General features: G+C 36.2%; 2 protein-coding genes across 2 annotated transcripts; one reads left to right on the top strand and one right to left on the bottom strand.

Annotated features, from left to right (window-relative positions):
• The first annotated feature begins 401 nt into the window (after positions 1–401).
• Positions 402–4,242, top strand: LOC120002074 (BTB/POZ domain-containing protein At3g50780-like). Its single transcript, XM_038850654.1, has 2 exons — positions 402–1,769; positions 2,951–4,242. Exons 1-2 carry the CDS (start codon positions 1,134–1,136, stop codon positions 3,914–3,916), a joined length of 1,602 nt encoding a protein of 533 aa, XP_038706582.1. The 5' UTR covers positions 402–1,133; the 3' UTR covers positions 3,917–4,242.
• A 2,439-nt stretch (positions 4,243–6,681) lies between these two features.
• Positions 6,682–12,510, bottom strand: LOC120003500 (BEL1-like homeodomain protein 4). The gene is made up of 5 exons (XM_038852509.1): positions 12,283–12,510; positions 10,882–12,111; positions 9,237–9,625; positions 8,422–8,482; positions 6,682–7,427 (listed from the first exon to the last, which is right to left on the bottom strand). The coding sequence occupies exons 2-5, from the start codon at positions 12,046–12,048 to the stop codon at positions 6,885–6,887; spliced, it is 2,160 nt and encodes a 719-aa protein (XP_038708437.1). The 5' UTR covers positions 12,049–12,111; positions 12,283–12,510; the 3' UTR covers positions 6,682–6,884.
• Positions 12,511–22,338: the final 9,828 nt, after the last annotated feature.

Consider the following 22,338-nt stretch of genomic DNA (forward strand, 5'->3'; position numbering starts at 1 on the left):
CATAAAATGTGGCAACGTATGTTGTTATCTTTCAATCACAAAACAACTATTGGGAAGCAATGACACACTAATTCTTAATAAAAACAAACAGTGCCTGTATGTCGTTGGAAATTTGGATCATCCGTCATTTTCAGAAGCCATAACCTTTATCAAAGATTGTTATGCTTGCTTAACCATCCAATTCAACGACATTAATCTTCAGAATGCCCATCCAATGGCTCTACTATGCGGGTGTTTTAGTCATTGAGAAAGAGACAAGTCACAACCCCTTGAAAATGATAGTCTTCACTCTACCCAAGAAAATCCACACAAGGCAACAAAATGTATGGAATGAGGAATCCAATAATTCTTTTGAAAAAAATTGAAAAAGAAAAGAGAATGATGAGTGAGAATCTGAGAGACAAGCGTGTTTGGTCACTGAGAAAGTGTTTGGAGAAAAAGAGGAATATTTACAGAGAGAGTGAGGGGAGACAGATGCAAAACCAGAGAGACCCACATGAGATTCAATCATCAAAAGCATGTATTGACGCACTCATATATGTAATTTGTTAAAGCAGGGAACAGAGCCCATGAGCCATCACCCTTTTACTTTCACTTTTTTTTATTTTCTTCTTTTTTGCCAATTCGAAGGGTAAAGGAGAGCACTTTCATTATTCCTATCTACAACTCTTTGTTCACCGGTTCCCTTGATGCTTGACACCGGCGTCCCCTTTCAATCATTTTAGGCACTTCGTGTTGCTTCAAAGTAAAAGATAACAGATGGGATTTCGTTGAAGCATTCAGAACACCTAATTCCTGGTGAGTTTTTTGTTTTGGGGTTCAAGATTCTTTTGTTGTGTGTTGAACAAAACCCGACTTTTACATGTTTCTGGTTGTTCTTTTGTGGGTTTTTAGCGAGACTTGATTTATGATTAAGAGTGGAGGAGAAAGAGGAATTTGATGATTGCTAATTATGTATTTTGTCTGAGAGGGTTTGAAGTGCATTTCTTGCTGTAAGGAAGTACCTTTTGAATTTGGGTTTCTGGGAATCACTTCAAAAATACATCTTGTCAAATTTTTTGAAGGAAACAAGTTGCTTCCAAGATTGGAAATGCCATTTCTTGATTAAGTGATGCTGTAAATTATTGTTAGGCATGTCTGAAATTAGGCTTAAAAGGATAGAACAAGGCCAAGCTAATATTAGAAATGTGCCAATTGCTGTCACTCCAGAAGGTTTTTGGTGTTGTCCATCACCTGTCGTATTTCAAAAGACCCTCAAAGCGCAAAACCCTCTAAACAAACCAAAAACTACCTCGCCACCAGACAAGAACAGTTTCCAGAAGAATCCGAACCCACCGACAGAGAGGAAACCCTCAGCCACCCCATTAAGAGCTGCAATTGCTTCTGATGATCATCAAAATGTTGGTCCTGATGCATCTGGTGTCAGCACGCCAGTTGTTACCGAGAGAGTGTCAAGGCCTAAGGTAGAAGGTATGCCAAGGAAGGTAGCAATTGAGTTTGGTGAACCTGGAACCAGCGACATGAAGGTTGTTTTACTGGGAAAGCAGGGATTTTGTGTGAAGTTGAGTGTACACAGAAGTGTTTTGGTGGATAATAGCATCTATTTTGGTGATAAATTCTCAGAACAGGAGTCTAGTTTACCTTGTCTTGAAATTGCCGACTGTGAGGATGTTGAGATATATGTTGAGACTGTGGGACTGATGTATTGCAAAGAAATGAAGCAGCGGATGATCAAGCAAAGTGTTTCTCGCGTGCTTCGTATTCTCAAGGTAATTTTCAAAAAAAAAGAAGAAAAGCAATGGATCTCTTTTCCTCTTCTATATTTTACCAATAAATTATCTGCAAGTAGTGTTCCATATGTTTTTGTTGTATCAGTAGCTTTTTTCAAACAAGTCGTAATCTTTTGACTGCTGTTTTATTTTCCCGTAGAGGAACTTATTTTTGCTGTTGTAACTGGAGATGAGCGTAGGTTTTGTTTGTATTTTAGAAACTGTATAATCATGTATTAATATTATGAAAGAGAGTTTATATAGACTTCTCATGAGATTTTTTCCATATCTGAGCTTTCTCTTAGCATGTTGAAGTAAGATCTTCCTTACTATTGCATTACCTTTGGGTGGCATTTTTGTTGTGTGTAGGGAATAATAGTTGATGTTTCTAGGTGATTTGGTAGACCATAGAAGTGTAGAAACAGATGTTCACATACAGTCCAGGTGTAGTGTCAGCAAAAGTTATTCTAGTGGTTAAGAATGGATGGATTGTCTAGCCAAGGAGCTGTTGCTTTCTGAAGTATTGGTGGCTTTTCTACAGAAAAGAGATTTTGGTGTTAATATGGATGGCTTCAAACCAGGGAGACATCCTTGACCCACAGTTAATGCGAAGAGTTGTTTATTTGCTTCTTTTTAAAGACAGACGGATTCTGCTTGGCAATGTGTTTGGAGAAAGAGAACATGTCCTTCAAAGGTCGTAACTCGTAACCAATGCCCAGCCTTTCTGTTATGGGTTCAAGTCAGTGCCAAAACATGTAATCAAAACCATTATGCATCCATGTGCACAGTCGCAGAGGACTCTCCCCTACGATGATATCCCAAGCTATGGTCTACTTGTATTAGTCTAATGAATGACTTCATCTGCTTACATTCTTAGTTTTATGGCTTCAGTCTCAAATTATTTTCAGTATCTGACCAAGTTTAGGCTGGCAGGAATATTTTGCAAAATAATGTCTAATTTTCACAATGGATTCTGAAGGCACCAAGAAGAGGACAGCATTCAGCAAAGTGATGATGAGTTGGGGTTGTAGAAAATGTTTTGACAAGAGTTGTCAAAATTTATTATCATGCCTTTCTGGGATGTCTTTGGCTTTCTATTTTCTATGTCAGGCACATAATACCTTTGTCAATGCATCTGTTCATGAATGGTATGATGAGCCTGGAACAAAATTGTTTTGCAGGTTGCTGAACTTCTTGGTTTCAACAAATGCATTCAATCATGCTTGGAATATTTGGAAGCTGTTCCATGGGTGGGGGAGGAAGAAGAGAAGGTAGTCTCATCAGTTTTACGACTTCAGAATGAGGGTATTGGGGTCACCCCCATTCTGAAGAGAGTCTCTTCAGATGTTACTAATGCCCCTAAAGACACGCTTTCTCACATAATGGAACTTGTTCTTAAAAGCAATGAGGAGAGAGGGCGGCGTGAAATGAAATCCATAGTACTTAAGCTCCTCAGGGAGAATAACAGTTTACCGAACGGTGCAGGTTCAACTGACATTTGTTACGGAACCATTTATAGTTCATGTCGAAGTTGCTTGAATTCATTGCTGTGTCTATTCAAGCAAGTCGCTGATCCTGGGTCCAGTGACATACCCGTTGACAATAAGGAAACGGTGGGGAAAAGGATAGCTCTAGAGGCTGACAATGTCTCATGGTTGCTTGACATTTTAGCTGACAGGCAAGCGGCAGACGAGTTTGCTCAAATGTGGGCTAGCCAGCAAGAATTGGCAAACTTACATGAAAAGCTACCAATAGTCTCTCGTTACCATGTTAGCTGCATTACTGCAAGGCTGTTCGTCGGGATTGGAAGAGGAGAGATGCTCCCATCAAAGGACACCCGTCACTTGCTGTTACAGACCTGGTTACAGCCATTGATCAATGACTACAGCTGGTTGCAACATGGATGCCGGTCATTTGATAGGAAGGTTGTAGAAGAGGGAATTGGAAGGACGATTCTCACACTTCCTCTTGAGGATCAGCAGAGTATTCTGTTGGCTTGGTTGGGCAGCTTTCTGAAAGCCGGTGATAATTGCCCAAATCTGCAGAGAGCATTTGAGGTTTGGTGGCGAAGGACCTTCATCAGGCCACACGTCGAAAAACAAGGCAATCAATCCCAGTCGGATAGCTCAACGACATCAAAGAACTAGATATGAATTGAGAAAGAAAGGTTGAAGGGACTATGTGCAGAGGTATTATATAATACAGCTTTCCTGCATTTGAAAGAGCTTGATGGGAGTGCAATATGGGAATGTGGATTGATGCTTGGTTTGGAAATTACTGGGAAAACAAATTCGTAGTTGATTTGTGTGAGTTCTTAAATCTACATGTTAACAGTGTTGGGACAAATATGTTTGATGATCAGGCATTCTATTTGTTTGACAGTACAGTCTACTTTGTAAGGTGACAGCCTTCATTGTTACTTCTGGTAGTATTTATAAATTTCTGAGCTCGGTCAAAAGATTTTCTGCTTTTATTCTACAGTTTTTTCGTTAGTATTGAAAATCAATCTTTCCGCTTTACTGAATGGACCGTATAATGCTTTCTTTCTATTCTCCCTCACGTCAGCCATGGATGCTTCTTTGGTCTTCCAGAAACTATGTACAGTATACCAAATCCGTTTGGTAGACAATTTCGTCGGTAACATGTATATGCTCTGTTTGGTAGACAATTTCGTCGGTAACATGTATGTTTGAAATGCAGAATCAATGATTGGAAGTGCAGCATTTACAAGTAGGTTTTATGGAGTGGACTTCAAATGTCATAGTGAGGCCCATCTATTGTTCAAAATTGGCCCATGACTGTTTTGCAAAGCTCTGCCATTGGCCCATAGTTGGTGATCCCTTATTTGTCTTTTCAGTGTAGTGAAGGAGTGTCAGCAGATGATGGGCCTTGTAGTGGGGACGACAACAACAGTGGTCCATTACTTTGATTTTAATGATGAATGTGCGTTTAGTTAATACACACCTTCTTCTTGGCAGCCAGCTATCAAAGTTGGTGGCTAAGCTTATCATTATTTATTTATTTATTTATTCATCGTTGTTTTATTTTTCTTCGACTCCAGCATTTCTATGTATAAATAAACAATAAAAAAAATAGCATTTACTTTGTAAATTGTAATTTGAGGATGGGTTTTATATGAATGACGTTTTGTCCACCAAAAAATGTCTCTTATTTTAACCCCCAATCCGTGTGACAGTTGAGTTGAAAAACAGGACAATAAAAATCAGCAGATTCTTCTCATACGAAATGGTGATTAATGACCATGCTTGTAGGGGGTCCTCTTTTGTTGCAGTCGCATAGAAGCAGCATCCATTAAGATTCGATCAATACTCGAAAATCGACAGAGGTGTTGTTCATAACCAAAGTGACATAGATGTGAGAGAGAAGTAGAAAGGCGATCGAGAATCGTGGGCGCTTTGGTCACCGCTGCCATCAGTGTTTCGATGGCGTGACAAATAGAGAGAGAGGACGCGATGTAGAGAGAGGTCGAGAACGACGAGAAGGGTGAGGGAAGAGAGAGAATGTATTAATTTTTGCGATGAATATTATTTACACTCTATTTTTTATTAAATACACTCTATTATAATGTGTTTTTAAAGAGTTAGTGGAGTGTACTTAGTAAAAAATTGTATGTAAATAATGTTGATCATTTTTCACATCACTTATTACATGAATTGGGGTTAAAATTGAGACCATATTTGGAGGCCCACCCTAGTAATTGTCCACTCCTTTCATCCACTGGCACTCCTTGTGGGCCCATGTTGTCTTTTCCCTACATATTAAATTTAAGGATGTCGTACGTATAATGTTGTCGTCTCTTTGTTCTTCCCATTAAATTCGAATTCGTGATTAAAATTATGTACCCAAACAAGACAAAGAAATTATACCCTTCACTTTCAACATTTAGATCTAACAATTTTTACATATATTTGTGGACTTGAATTTTACATGTAATTAGGCAGGCACCATCACCTTCAAAGAATGTGACATTGAAAGTGAGAGTGATTTTTGCTTGATTTTTACATATATGAAAGGGAAGCATTGAGTTTCTTTAGGGTTTGTATTTTTTTTTTTGTTGTATCTAAATATACATGCTAGATGCTACATCATATCATAACTATTTGATGTTGCCCAAACGTCTTGGACTTATCTTTGCAATGACTTCTTTATTGGACTAGAAAATTAGGTCAAAAGAGACATGAGAGCAACCTAGCTAGCTAGTAAGTGAATGCAAAATTGTATGACACATTGTTTTCGGGTTGTTATGGTGTTTCCCTGAAGAAAAAGCAACGTTTAAGGTAAAATGTAATTGTTGCTTTGCAAAATTATTGTTGTGGATTTTAAGTAACTTTCATAGGGGTTGGTTATACATACATTTTTTTTAATCGATAACGACAACGTACAATTTTGTTCTTCGGACATCCGATATAGGCCTAAACTCGGTCAGTCAGGCCCACGCGTACATAAATTTCTCACCTGATGACAACATGGTAAGTTGGGCCAAAACTCATGGCATGCATCGCCACAAGGTATTACTTTCAAAGAGAATCGAACCTCCCGAGTACATATGGTTTACAAATAGTCTAATTTTAATAATCCGTACTCCATATTATTTGATTATATATGTGTTCGTGTATTACATGATTATTGCACGTATAATGGGAGTAAAATTGATTAATTATTTATTCATATTAGCAAGCTCACCATCACATGATAATTCAGAGACAAAATCTAAATCATAAGCTTTCATATTTCAATCAAATAATAAGCCATCACCAAGGCTTTGTCATTAAATACAAAAATAAATAAATATCTCCCTCGAAGTATTATTCCACGTTATTTCTAGTAGAGAATATAAACTGTAAGAGCACTTGTAATGGTGTTATTTTGTCTGGGCCAACAAATATTCAAAAATATTCAAAAACAATCTTCTATACAATTACAATAGTCACGTACCCCAATACAATATCTAGCTAGCTAACTTAAGGCTACGTACAATCTATCATATCATATATTGTGTTTCTTAATATAATGAAATACAATTAATTTTTAGAGAATATATTAATCAAATTTAAAAAAAAAAAAAGCTAGTAAATTTTTCTCCTTGTTTTTCCATCAACAGCCACCAAAGTCTCTAACAGAGAAAGGAGAAGAAGAAGTAGTATTCTTGTCCGGAGGCATGTTGCCGGCATGACGTAGCCCTAAAGTGAGTGACACGTCACCAGGAGTGGCCCCGAACCTAATGAACGCCGTGGAGACGGCATTGCCAGATGTACTAGTGGTGGGGCCATGATATTGGTCAAATGAGTCCGGAAAAGGCAGCTGTTGGTGATGGGTTTGTGACGGTGGTGGTGATGGTAGTGGTGGTGGTGGGTTATTTGCTTGGTTTTCCGAGAAAGACTGTGTATTGATTGCGATGAGTGAAGTGTCGTTTTCATTTGCTGGCATGGTGGTTGATATTGTTGGTGCTGATGATGATGATGTCGTTGTAGGAGGCGTTGGAGTTTGTGCATTTAGGCCACCACCACCACCACTCTTCTCTCTTCCTTCTCCTCCTCCTCCTCCATCCTCCTCCTCTTCTTTGGCTTCTTGTTGGTACATGTCTTCCACCATTGGTTTCCACAACCTGACCCGAGCATTTATGAACCAATTTGATACCTGAAATTTCGTGTCAAAACATTAACTTTAATTAGTTCGTGAAATTATAATCACAAAAATGTTAAAAATCCCAATATTTTTTATCCTAATTATTTCAAAAGTTGAGATTGAAATACTTGATACATGTGAAATTACGGGTCACACACGTACCCCACATGATTCATATAAAATCGGATGCACTCATCTCAATAGTATTTAGGATAATTGAGAAAAAAAATATTGAGATTCGTAAAATTACTATGCTAATTAATATGTACAAACATTAATATATGAGCTCGTGCCCTAAACTTGTGACAAAAAGGACAAATTTGAACCCATATAAGAACAATAAGTAATGAAAGACCTAATTAATGACTATATAGTAGGTGTATAGATCAGCATGGATGATCAAATCATGAGTGTGTCCCTAACCCTAAGCGATTATAAAATTTTGAAAAAATAAAGAGAAAATGACAAAGTTTTAATATACGGCAAGTAGACAGATTTTATGTAACATATTAATGGCTCTTTATGTCACAGGACTCGTGTATACGTACACTCTTAAATACACACTATCTAATAAAGTTTCCTGACTCCCACTACATCTCTATCCTAAAGGACCAGAACACTGACTCTTTATATTGGTTATAGTATATCATCTGTGTCTTAATAGAAACAGCATTAAAACACATATAGAGGCCATGAATCTCTAGCATGGAAAGAAAACTCAAAACCATGCAAATACAAACTGAACATACTGATGTCCCTTTGTTTTGTCCAAACATTTTTTTTGGGTGACAAGGGAATCCACCGAAAGTATAATCCATCGGACTCTACCCTAGTAGTAAATCCATGAGTCACACGTAATATTCGCGAATCACATGGTTAAGTCTTAGGTCGAAACCCAATACGTAAATAATACCATGATGTTAAAACTTGCAGCCTCGCATGTACATGTGTTAAAGAGGAAATGTTCGTGTAATAGAGAGTGGGAGAGAGAGAGAGGGAGCAAAACCTGATTTCTGGAAAGACCAGTCTGTCGAGCCAACAGATGCTTATCTGCATCGCTTGGATACCTGAGAAAGAGACCAGAAAATGGCATCACACTCTCCCTTCCATCCCCTTAACCCCTGTATATATAAAAGACTACACCACCTACAGCTTTATTATTTCTCTGTATGGGCGTCAGAATCTAAGTGCATGAGAAAGAAAGATTTAGAGTGAATTATGCTTCAAACAAAAGTACGTACTTTTTAAAATAATAATAACTAATTTACAGGTTCTGCTGCAGAGAGACTAAGTAGTAATATAATATATATATATATATATACCATAATGTCTGTCGTCTGATCATGAGAAGCAAAAGCAGTTTGCAAATGAAACAACTTTTCACAGCTTTTTATATAATTGAGACAATGTACAAGGACACTGTATCACTGTCCCTTCAAAACACTGTTTATAAAAGGCCAAAGGAAAAAACAACACACTTGGATCTTGTGTTTTTTCAATAAATAAATCATTTTATCTAAACCTAGTAAAAACTAAAAAGTTAAATAAATTAATCAAGCAGGCTTTGAATATTCAAACTTTCTGGTTATTTTAGATTCAATGCAATATTCAACGGCTTAAAATTTTTCACAGTGGGTATCCCAGTTATCTCAATTGTTGAGTTATAAGCATAGAAGTTTATGTGCATTATGTGGGACGTATGGAGTCCACGAATTCACTTCGATCTTATTTATCTAACTTAGTAGCTGAGATAACTCGGATATCAATTGTTGGGATATTTATCATATTTTTGTGTTGAAAAAACTGAAGTTAGTCACTTACGGGTGGAGGAAATGCTCGAAAAGCCAGGCACGCAAAATGCTAACTGATCGCTCAGGCAATCCACGTTGAGGTCTCCAAGCTTCTTGCTCCATCATCCCCATTTGATGGAAAGCTCTTTGTTGTCTGAGGCTTCGTTCAAGCAGTTTAAGCCTTGGAGTCTCACCGACTGTGATCCCAGACGAGCCTGCTGCACCATCTTTGTCACCTAACAACTCACAGCTGTGCTTCAATTGTGCTGCTATTGCATCCTTTAGACATCTAAAGTGTCTTGACATTGCCTTTTGTGCAAGTGCTGTGTATGGTACTGCTGCCCCAAAACCCATCACTAGATCGAATGAGTTCACCACCATTTGCATTTGTTCACAATAGTGTTGGTATCTTCGATCCACCTGCGCATGCATTGTCAATAACATGGTTTAACAAGACTAAAATCATACAGGTTAGCCTATTATTGGGTTGAAATTGTGATTTTGCGAGATTAATATCAAATAATTCTCCCACTAATTACATGCAAATTTTGGTTTGGGAAGAATTAGGAATAGTACAAATTAATAGTCTATATATATATATATATATATATATAATCACGACACAAAATGAAATGATTTTCAAAATGAACAAGGAATATCAATTGTGTGTGTTGTGTATTTTTCTTTCCCTTTTTCTATTTCCCCAACACAGCACAGCCAACAATTGACAGAGTAGACGTTTGTGTGTATGTATATATGTAAAATAATAAAGAACTCTTGTGAATAAGGCTAACACAACGGCAGGATTAGGGACAGACAATAATATGTATACAGATTTTATCTCATGTAACATATGGAGATTGTTTCAAAAAATTGAATTGTGACATCTAGGTTGCATTTTTGCAGCTCTATCATTGGGTCAAATACTGTCTATAATCGAAAAAAGTAAACAATTATTGTGCACAAGGCTCCCATAATAGATGGGCCGGAAACAGATTATGTAAAGGCTGTTTCAAAAAATTGAATATGTGAACACTAGCTTGCAAACCTACTACTCTACTAAAAAAAAGGTCCAAATAGAAAATAAAATAATGATGTTAAGAAGGAAGAACATCATCAATGGATTTCCCTGCAAATTTACTATGATGGGTATGACATCCAGATGCAGCAGCAGCAGCAAACTCATAATAACTTCTCTACGTAATATCATGATTCATGTGGTGTTGTTTATTAGTCTACTTCCCAATCAGGAGAAACGTCGTTTCTGACTGGTTCATAGCTGTAGCCCCTCTCTATACCAATCAGTGCTGAAAACTAAGTAAATTTATTTTAACAGAAAATTAAAAAAGAGAAAACGTAATCAAGAAGATTACTGTACCTACTAGATCCTCCGCGGATCCCCATTCCACCCGCCGGCTTTTTTTTTTCTTTTTTTTTCCTTCAAAGTTTTGTGTGAAAATTAATAGTAATGATATGATCCCCATAGTTGGGATAACTTAGTTGTATGCACAGAATTTTATGTGCATCATGTGAAATATGTAGAGTTCACGAACTTATTTGGATATTGTAAGTATAACTCAACAACTGAGATAACTAAGATACTAATTGTTGAGGTTTTTATCATTTTCAAAACAAAATAAAAGATTTGGGGAGAGAGAGGGGAAGAGATTACATGCCTCATCAAGCAGGGATAGTAGTTTGACTTTCTTTCTCTGATGTTCAATCCGGTCAGTGGAAGATAAGAGAGGGAGATCCTTTGTTAAAGACGAACCACCGCCGCCACCACCACCTCCGCTACTACTATTTCCACCAGGATTATTGGAATTAGGGTTTGTGCTGTTCTGCTTATTACTGAACTTGTTCTTCTTAAACTGACCTCTCCCAACACTACAAAATTCTTCCAACAATTCCTGCGTGGCTTTAGCATACTTTGAATTCCTCAACACATTCACCACCCCTAAATAAGACCCGAACCCGACATGAACCTGGTGGTTCATTGGCTGCTGTTGACCAGAAGAAGATGCCCCTCCACCAGCTTGGTCATCGTAATACAACAACCCACCACCATCTCCCATTCTCAATTCCTCGGCTTTCGCAGCCTCAAAGTGTTGCAATGAAGATGATAAAGATAAAGAAAGGCCTTGGCCTTGGCCTTCCACAATTCTACCAATATTTTCAGTTGAATTGTTGTTTTCAGGAACCCAAGTGAATTGTGAGGGCGTGGACATGACATACGGAGATGGGTTTGGTAACAACATGTGAAGTGTAGAGGAAGTGGAAGGTTGTGGTGGTGGCGGAGGAGGAGAAGGTGATCGTGGTTGTGGATTCATGAGGAACAGATGCATAGCCGCTGCTGAATCCGGATTAATCCCCGATATATGATGATGGTGGTGGTGATCTAAATTGTCGCGATGACTGTTATTTCTGTTACCGTACCACTCATTAGCCGGTGGTGGAGGCGGCCTCGCGGTTCGGTAATTGGACTCTAATAATTGGACTGCATCCGCGGTGGTGCCAGCTGGAGGGAAATTGAACATTTCAGACAACATACCGGCTGTTTCGTACACCGGGAGTCCACCGGATTCTTCCTCTTCCATCCCTACTAATGTTTGTGGAGACGGCTCGAATAATCCTTGGCCTCTCAATTTATTATCTCTTCGGATCTGGTGCGCTATGTGGGTGTTCTGGTGGTCTTGTTGAGTCGCGGTGGCCGTGGATCTCTCGAACCCATTTGAGAAACTGAAGATAGTTTGGTGGTAATCTCGGGACATAGAAGTGGTAAAAGAATTTGTACTCTTTTCAATGAGTTGATGAAGAATTGGTGGTGGTGTTGCTATTCCCATATCTCTCTCTTCATGTTCATAATTTGCTTCAGAACCACCTCTTCTACCCACTTATCTTGCATTCTGTATGGATCCATTACACAACAAGTGGAGAACTTGAAAAAATTAGAACAAAAGGCAAGAAAGAGTAGTACTGGCTGTCAAATGGGTCTTTTTATCACTTGCAGCTTTGTTCATCAAAGTGAATCTATATAAACATATATATATATATATAAATTATTTATATAAGAGTACCTCTTGTAGAGTTGCAGGAGCAGGAGAGTAGGAACGACTGGGTGTAAAGCCCTCAGACATCGTTTTCTCTTCTCTCTGTCGTCTCTTTCTCTCCTTTTCTTTGCAGCAGAAGCAATAGTGAGTGTTATGAAGGCTCTGATGAGGCTAATATCTCTCTCATGAAACCAACAACAGCAACAGCCCCAAAGAGAGGGGAGAAAACAAAAGAAAGAGAAGAGGTCGCTATTCTTCTTTCTTTCTTCATCACCTCCTCTTTAATTCTTTTTTTATTTCATTTCTAAAAAATAATTTATTTTTTTATTTGTTTCATTTATTATTCAATGTGAAAAAAAATACTAAATAGTTGGAAATAATCAACCATCTAGGGGTAGGGGGTGATCGAGCTTGTTGGATATAATGTGTTTAGGGTTGTTATCGTATTTTCCTATTTATGTTAAAGTGTTGTCGTTTTAATGTTTTTCCCTTCTTAGTTGAAGTTGTGTGGGTTGTTGCCCTAACTTGTATCGTATGAATGAAATCTCAATTTCCTCTGTTTCTCTTCGACACAGTACTTCTTGTTTTTTGGTATGAGATTGAAGGTACAAGTTACATCAGAGTTTGTGTGGATTAACCATTCCAATTTTGGTATTCAAGTTCAAACTCTCCAAATCAACACCTCGTATTATCCATGGTTTACATAGGATCCGGGTACTCCACAGTTCGTTTAAAAATGTATAGTTTATAATTTGAATCCAATGGTTTAAAAAACATACGACATCATACCACATTTTTGTTTTTCCATTTTTAAAATTTGTTTGACTTTTTCTCCATCATTAGATACGAATTGTATACTCTAGGGAATTATGGAGTCCCCAAATCTGTTTACAAGGATAAGTATTGTGAGATCGAACAAATGACCTAATCTAGATGGGACTAGGAGGGTATTTTGGTCCTTAATCATTGTATTCAACAACGCACTAGAAGAAGAAAATTCTAAACAAATTTTAGAACTATAGCTTTTATTAATGTGAAATTACAATCTTGCCATTTGGAGATGCTGGATATTATTGTAATTTTCTAATATCCTTTGGACACCAACACAAACTAAGGAATAAAATAAAGATAAGGTGAGTACAAAGTCATCTCAATGACCCAAACTACCACCACCATCCTTGGATTTTCTAATCCCCTTCGCTAAATGGTTTGGCAATGTCGATCAAGAGATGGGTCATGGCCATGTTTGATTACCCTTTTCATTTCCCCACCTTGATTTCTACTTTATGTTTTGTTTTCTGTCTGCTTTCTTTTTTTCCTTCGTTTTGTCTATTGTCACCTTCTTCTCTTCTTTTCTTTTTATGAAGAAAAGAATGTAAGAGTAAGGGACCATTACGACATTTGGATTTGTTAAGGTTTGGAAATTAGAAACCTCGATTAGGTATTTAGATGGAGATTTTGTCAATAAAAAAAAGTAACCTTTGTGTTATATATATATATACATGCATGATTCTATATTGTAATGCATGAGAAGACATCACTTGTAATAATCATTGGTTATATAATTTAAGATTGGATTAACACAATCTACCTTTTGAAAGCTTTAGGCCAAAATTAATTAATCACTGTAGTCTTGTCATCTTTTGATCAATCTAAGATGTATTGTGTGCCTCCTTTTAAATTTGATTCTTAAATGTAGTCGTACATCATAAATTGTATGAAGTGGATTCTTTTGCCAACAACCCTCAGCTGAGAACCACTTGGGGTGATAGTTTAGTTGATAAATTTATCTAGGGTCAAATCATATGGCTTCAAAAATCCTGAGTTCGATTCTCTCTGTAAGCAATACTCTTGTGACCACGCGCTAAGTTTTGACCCAATTTATCTTGTCATCAAGTGGGAAATTTATGTGTGCACGGACCTGACAACCCGAGTTTAGGCGCATATCAAATGTCCAATGGACAAACTTGTATGACGTCGTTGTATGTTACCAAAAAAAACCCTCAATCAAGATGGACATTAAAACATATATTCGAATTGGGTGGCACCCAAATTCGAACCCACTCTTGTTTACCTACCAAAAAAATTAATTCTCTTGAAAAAAAAAAGGGGGGAATATTTTATAGCTCCAAATATTGCTTAGTTAATAATATTGGGCATGGAGCAGTGTCATTTTTAGTAGATGAGATTCGATAAGTTATTAAATTCGGCAGTGGTGTTGATGGCGAATTGCTAGCACTCCTTTGCCTTTTGTTTTCTTCCCTTGATGTTGCCATCTACCCCGACAATATCAGAAACCACAAATTGGGTTCTAGTTGTATGATTTTAACGTGACAAAATAATGCATGGTCTCTTCTTTAATTGCACGGCCTGCCTGCTAAATGTTTTACGATAACTAGTCGGGAGTCCGCGGAATAGGTGCCAGAATTTTAATCAAATTAGTCATATCATATAAATCGCGTATTTTTATACGTTTGAATTTTTAAAATATATATATATATATGACGTGAAATACTCTACTCCGATATTTGTTTGCTTAGGATACACTTTCTTTTTACAGAGAGGCAAGATGACTTTTATGACTTAAATGAACACGAACAACTTTTATGGTTTGGTGAAGTATATAAATTCTGTTCAATTATTAAAATTATTAAAAATTTAAGTCAATGTACAAAGAAAGAATTCAAACACAATAGAAATTAAATTATATATATATATATATAATATAAGGGATTAAAATGTGAATAAACTTGTAATCTTCACCAAGATTTCATGACTAGAAGTCATAGGGATTCGAGTAAATGAGGTTTTAGTCATCTCAATAATCTATCATGTCCCTTGATTGATGTGCATCAGGTTTTATGGAACCCTACACTTACATCAATCCATGATCAGAATTGATTATTGGCATCAATCCCTAACATTTTTGTTTCATGACGTGTCCAAAGTTGAGGTCAAAACAAGCAATATAAAAAAAATTAATTAAATTAAGAATTACGAGTGGTTGAGATGACATTTATGTGTGTGGCATCTCATAGAGATTTTGAGTTCAAACTTCCCCATCCTCTTCACCCGGTACTAAAAAAAAGATTTTAATTTTAATTTAATTTAATCAATTTTTTTTCCTAAGCAAGAAGAATTAAAAATGAAGGAATATAAATTTAGAAAAACCTTTTCAACTACAAACCGGATTGACAGTTGACAGCCCAACCTTCTCCTCCTCGTCTTTTTGGCGATGGTCACGTGAATCTCATCTGCCTCTCACGTGCCAAAGTCCTACCTTTCGCACGTGTGCTATCTTCTTTTCATATTTATTATTAATTGCCAACTCATCATATATAAATTAATTATTACTCTCTTTTCTGCCATGCGTGTGTTGGTGCAACCATGTCCTCTTCTTTTACTGTTCATACCAACCCAAGGTTCACATTCCAGAAATATATATGGGAGCCACCAATTAGGGTGGCATCATGCATGTCATCACTAACATCGATCAATCTATATGAATTATTTTATCTTATTTGAATTTTGTGATTGGTTTAAGCTTTCGTTCAATTATCGTTGGCTCCATATATACTTTGTGTGGGAATAGTTGTATACATATTAGGGTTTTAAAAAAACTTGTCAAACCGACCGTTTTGGTCTGTTATTATCAAATGTATGTTAGTGATGATTGACAAAAAAACTAAAAAACCGATAAAATCGCTAATAACCGATCATACAATTGGTTAAATTTATGTCAAAAACTGACGGTGGACAACCCTAATACATATATGTGTGTATTAGAAAATCCAACTCAAATATTACAAACTAATATTGTCTGCTCTAGGCCAAAAGCCCGCACGATTTTGTTACTCTTTGATCATCGTCATTGGCTCTTAAACCTATAAATGCGTTGGTTGTGTAAAAAGGATTAAATCATTACTTATATGTCACTCGGTTGGATTATTCCAATGGGATAAAATGTAAACAATTTGAACATCTCTTTCTTATCTTCAAATTGATCAATCAAAGGAGAACAACTAAACAATCACATGGACAATCGATCGATTGTAAATTTTGTGTATATATATAGCTCTAAAAGTTATCAATTAATCTGCTTGGGATTCTCTCTCTCTTTGTTTTTTATGTTTTCACTTGAAGGACTAGAACGCACGTCCACATTGGTGGGCGGAATTGTTGCACGAGGAAGCGTCAACGCCAATATTGTGATTTGTGAATGTGTATTGTTTGCCCTAACAAGACATGGAAAAAGGAAACGATGGAAAGCAAAAGCCTTAGGATTAGGACAAACAAACTCACAAGTGTCAAAGTATGTGGGCACTCACTACACATATATTATTGCCATCTTTCTGTCTATATATATATACACACACACAGAGTAAACGATGACATATAGTAAGAGAGAGTAGAGTAGCTGCTGAAAATTGGATGGACATTGTCCCTTTAGCCTTTAACTTTGCTTCTTTCAAATCAATCAATGTTATATTCGCTTCCTTACCAGGATTCTCCTCGGCTTCCTCTCTTTCTTCCTTTTTTCAATTTTGTACACCCACTCTCTCATCTATTGGCTTCTTCTTGTTGTAGGGGTCACCCACGAAAACTCACCTTTGGTGCAACTCAGCTTTATATATCAAAGAACCAAAAATAGGCAAAGAAACCTGTTTATAGGACATATATATATAGCATTCAATTGCATAAAGAAGTTGGCCCTTATAATTATTGTTTCATCTGTCAAGAGAATATAATCCCACATTGGTCTATCATAACCCAATTGAATGACGTATAAGTAAAACTCGAGACTCTCTCACATTAACAACACATTTTCTGGGCCTAATTACCCTTGGCGATTGCCCGTGAAGAACAAAACTTTGTGAGCCTGATGTATCTATCGTGAAATGATAAACCCAAAGATGACAATATTGTTAGTGTGTTTGAGCTGTAAATTTCAACGTCATCTAATTTGGTCAACTATGATTTGTTAAATTTCGGGGAAAATATTGATTTGATTATTCGGTTGCCGTACCAGCTTAGCAATGACTAATGAGTGATTGGACTTTGTAGTTATGTACTTGTTAATTGGTTGTTTTGATTAAGAAAATGAAAGATTAGAGAATTGTAATTTTGATGAACAAATACAGCTTCTAAATTTTAAATATTATCTCTAAACTCTTGCAAGTTCCTGTCTGTGATTATAGAACTGCTTTGTAGCTAGTCATATTCAGTACTCTTTCTTTCTTTTTTTTCTTTACTTTTTTTTTTCCAGGAAAATCATGAATTTAGCAGCATATGCTTATACCTATCATTTTTGTGAAGGTCAATGAGAAATTCCTTTGGTCTCTGAATCATGTCAACAATGGTTACCAGTTTGGGTCTCTGAATCATGAATTAAATTGAAAGTGATATATATATCAACCATGAAAAGTTTTCTCAATTCTCATGTTGTATTTAATCTGTGGGCACCAATATACACTCCACCGTGTGATGTATCTTAGACCAGCTAACATCATCATACAATTTATGAAGTTATTTCTTATCCAAATTAATGAACAATTAATCAAACTACAATCATATCCTAATTGCTTGTTAATTTGTACAAGAAACCGGCCACAATAATTAATTATTATTAAAAGGTGACCCTCACCTAATGATGTTAAATTGCAACCAACCAAATTTCAAATAATTAAGAGGTATATATATATATATATCATGTTAAGCAACCAAAGCAGCTGATATATTTTTTTGCTTAAAAATTAATCCTCGTGACCCTCTTGCTCCACCAAACCTTAGGGATTTTTTTTAAATGTTACAGTTTCTTCTTCTATTGGTCTAAAAAGTTGAAAATCTACTCATGACCAAGAGACATTAATTTAATTATAAGAAGATCATTACTTATATTATCAAATATTAGATGCTGTCCATTTCAAAGCTACCAATCATGTCACACAAGACTATGTTTATTTTACAGAAAGAAACAAAGTACAATATTTTGGAGAAGCAAAGTAATCAACATTGTAAGGGGCCCAAAATTTAAAAAAATTTAAGCTAGGTTTTCTTTATATCAACTGGGATTATATATCTATATATATTATATTAAAATATTAGATTGTGGATTTTAAAAAATTGCATTAAGTTACTGAGGATAGGGACACCTTTAGTAGAGGCCTTTTTTCAGCTTTCTTAATCACTAGAGTCTAGAGAAGAAAAGTTTGATCAAAGATGCAACTTTAGCAGTCGCTAATTATTACTCTTAAATAAGCTATGCTATGGGATTTCGCTCAATTTATCAAGTCATTAGGTTGAGAAATTTATGTGCAACAGTCTGACAAATTTGTATGTGTCGTTATTAGTTAAAAAAATCATAATCACTAGAGTCTAGAGAAGAAAAGTTTGATCAAAGATGCAACTTTAGCAGTCGCTAATTATTACTCCTAAATAAGCTATGCTATGGGATTTCGTTCAATTTATCAAGTTATTAGGTTGAGAAATTTATGTGCAACAGTCTGACAAATTTGTATGTGTCGTTATTAGTTAAAAAAATCATAATCACTAGAGTCTAGAGAAGAAAAGTTTGATCAAAGATGCAACTTTAGCAGTGACTAATTATTACTCCTAAATAAGCTATGCTGTGGGATTTCGCCCAATTTATCAAGTCATTAGGTTGAGAAATTTATGTGCAACCGAGTCTGATAAATTTATATGTGTCGTTGTCGGTTAAAAAATCATAATCACTAGTAAAAAAAACATCAAGAAAGTTCCAAAAGTATGAATCTAGAGAGTGTAGACAATAATATATATGTGAGAGGACAATAGTAAATTAGAAAATTAAGATTAAAATCATAAATGAGAGCTAGCATGCATGAATTGGCCTGGAGAATCTTGATTGGGTTTGTTTTGTTGTTGTTGGTTTTCTTGGGTCTTGAGAGGGAAAAGCATACCTAAGCATGCATGCATGTCCTTCTCAATGTGGGTCACTTTCCCTTTAAACATTAACTAAGGGACCAACATTCTCATGGTATGGCTCCACACTTTAGGACATCAAATTTTTAACTTTTTTTATATTTACTTTTTTTTCTTTTTAAAATTTTATTTTCACCCATGCATGTAAGAAAGAAAAATAGGGGTGGCAATATTTAACACCACAGGTGGTGGGAGTCTGGGAGATGAGAGGTCTTGGGCTTTGGAATTGGACAAAACTTTAGGGTATGGGCCCACTAAGAAAGGGACAAGAAATAATTGAAAGACAAAGCAAGCACTTGTTGATAACAAAATGGGGAAGACTGCCAGCTGATTGATGATCAAACAGGTGGTCCTCTGGATGATTAGAGGGTCCACGTGGCAGGGCCGGCAAGGGATGGTCATGGCCACGTGGGAGATGTGGTCCAAATGGGCCCGGGGATCACTAGATTGATAGAAAATTATGAGACCCGTTTGTATGAGATATATAGGTGACAGGCTGTGAAGCCATATTACCCGTGCAACATCCGCCACGAGCTCATATAGATTTGTTTTTCATAGGTGACCAATGGTATTTAGTCTCAAAAAAAGCATCTACAAAGAGTCGGAGTGATTATATCGGTTTTACCCTCAAAATTTTATTAATAGGTGTTCTCAATATGAGAGGGCTGAGCTTTATTTATAAATAGCTCGGTTTGGTTATATCATACCAATGTGAGATTTTTAGGCTCGAGATTTTAAGGGACTCTTTTTGTTGGTTTGGAATGCACGGGCCTGTAGTGCTATTTGCTTGGCGGCTTCATTTTTTTTGTTGCCTCTACATTTTTTGTCTAAATGGGAAGGAAGTGACAAGTAAAACCTTATATGGGTCACCAGCCCACCTCTAGTAACCTCAGGCTCTGAAGTAACAATTGGGTCGAAGTCTTTTTTAAGGTTAAGGCCCAATATCCATGGACAGTGAAATGGCCCATGTTTTTTTTTTGTCTCTATATAGTTACTTGGGCCTTGAGGCCCTTAACTACTGTACTATAGATTATTAGATTGCACTATTGCAGACTATCTTGGGCCCCTAATGTCTAAATAGTAAAGACTTGAGGATCGCGTAAGAGCTGGTTTGAGCTTTTATACCTAAGAGGCTAAGAATTGGGCCAACGTGGCTAAACCCAAACTGAATGGACTGCATGTGTAATAAAATGGGCCGAACCCTCATAGGCCTCGTAATGCTGAAGGCTACTTCTAAGTGGCCTAACAGGGTCACAAAACAAGTATTACAGGGTCACAAAACAAGTATTACATTTATTGGGCTAGGATTTTCATCTGACAAATTGTCGACTGGGCTAAATATGGGCCTACATATTTCAATATTGGGCCTAAAATACTTCATTCCAATCTCCTTTTGTAGTATTGGGCATCCAGCATTGCCAAACAAACAAAAATACACCCGAGTCATTAGTTGGAGTTGTAACTGATAAGAATGGTGAATATCACCCTGGCGATCAAGGTTCGAATCCTCCCTCTTGTTTCAAAAACAAACAAACACAAATACAAAGTGGTAGGTTAACCTAAAACATCGTTTAATCTATATTTTACATCATTAAAAACTGCTTACATGTGTCCATGCTTACTTGGAATGACCCAAATTCTGTGAGCATTATATATATATATATATTGTGGTAGGTACAAGTGTGTGGGCCTCGTATGAGAAGAAAGTTAGAAGGCCATTGATAATAAAATAAAGTGGTAATGTAACGATCATCTTTGTCACTACACTAAGTATTATTGTTAGTCTGTTGTCATAATTTGACAATCAAAGAAAGATACACGCAATAGCTTCAGCTTTAAGAGTGGAGACACGGGGGGTAGGCCCCACTACTTTATCTGAAAGGCAACCAAACAAACAATTACATACACATAAATCTTAATCTGGTGTGCCAAAATGATAATAGTAATAATTATAAAGATTATAATCTCACATCGATCTGACATAATTCAACAGAGTAACTTATAAGCAAAGCCTCATACTATTCTACATTAAAAAAATATGTTTTCTGAGTCTAAGTACCATTAACAATGACTCAAAAAAAAAACAAGTATTGCAGGTTGATGCATTATTAGTGAACCGATAAACTTAAAGAGAACAGTATTGTTGTTGTGTTTGAGTTGGAAATTTCAACCGTCCTTGGTAAATGTCGCAGTTGCTAATGATTTCGTGATAATTTTTTAAAAAAACAATATTTTCTTCTACTAGTATTATAGAGACTGAGGTGATTGTGTTATAATTTGAAGAAGAATTTGAGAGAAATGAAAAATAAAAGAAAGAGATGAGAGAGGTTTGAACTCAATCCATTTGAGGTATCGTCCATGTTCTAGGTTGAAGATCCGCGTAAATTTGTTTTTCAAAAATAACTAAAGTATTTTAGATTAGGTTGACACTTACAAATCAAATCGTTAGTAGGATATATGTGAGATTTTTTACAAGTCTTAAGATATGAACAAGGAAAAAAAACCATGATTAGTTAGAGTAGAGAAGCATGAGGTTAGGTGATCAACGAGAGGTGATTCGATTGTTAATCGACTGAATTAGACATATATGTGTCAAATATTCAATTTCAATGAGAATAATATTACTCAATAATTTTTTTAAATAATAATAAAAAAAAGCATTAGGCTGCCGAAGGATGTGGTAGGCAGTAGTTTAGAATTTGGGTATTGATCTTGACACATAAGCACCTACCTAATTGCATTATAATAAAATAAGCTAATGATGATTACCTCATTGATTCCCTTCCAGGTAACTCCACCTAAGCAACCAAATAATGTTTGCATTCAAAGGTCTCATAACCTAAATCTACAAAATGACAAAAAAAATGGTGTATTTGGTAATAGTCTTTTCTTTCATTAATAATTCCATTTGGTATGATGTCAGGCTAAGCCCACAAATCAATAAGAGTGGCTATTTTTCTGTTTCTTCTTTTGTAAAATTGCATTCGTATAATATGTTAAAAAGCTTCACCTTTTTAAATTTATGTGTGTGAGCCTAACGACCCAAGTTAATCTCATATCGAATGTTCAAAAGCATATCTGACTTTTGGGCAAAGTCATCAAAACAAGGGTTTTGGGCACCAG

This window comes from Tripterygium wilfordii, chromosome 1, assembly GCF_013401445.1.
Source record: "Tripterygium wilfordii isolate XIE 37 chromosome 1, ASM1340144v1, whole genome shotgun sequence".
Lineage (NCBI taxonomy): Eukaryota > Viridiplantae > Streptophyta > Magnoliopsida > Celastrales > Celastraceae > Tripterygium > Tripterygium wilfordii.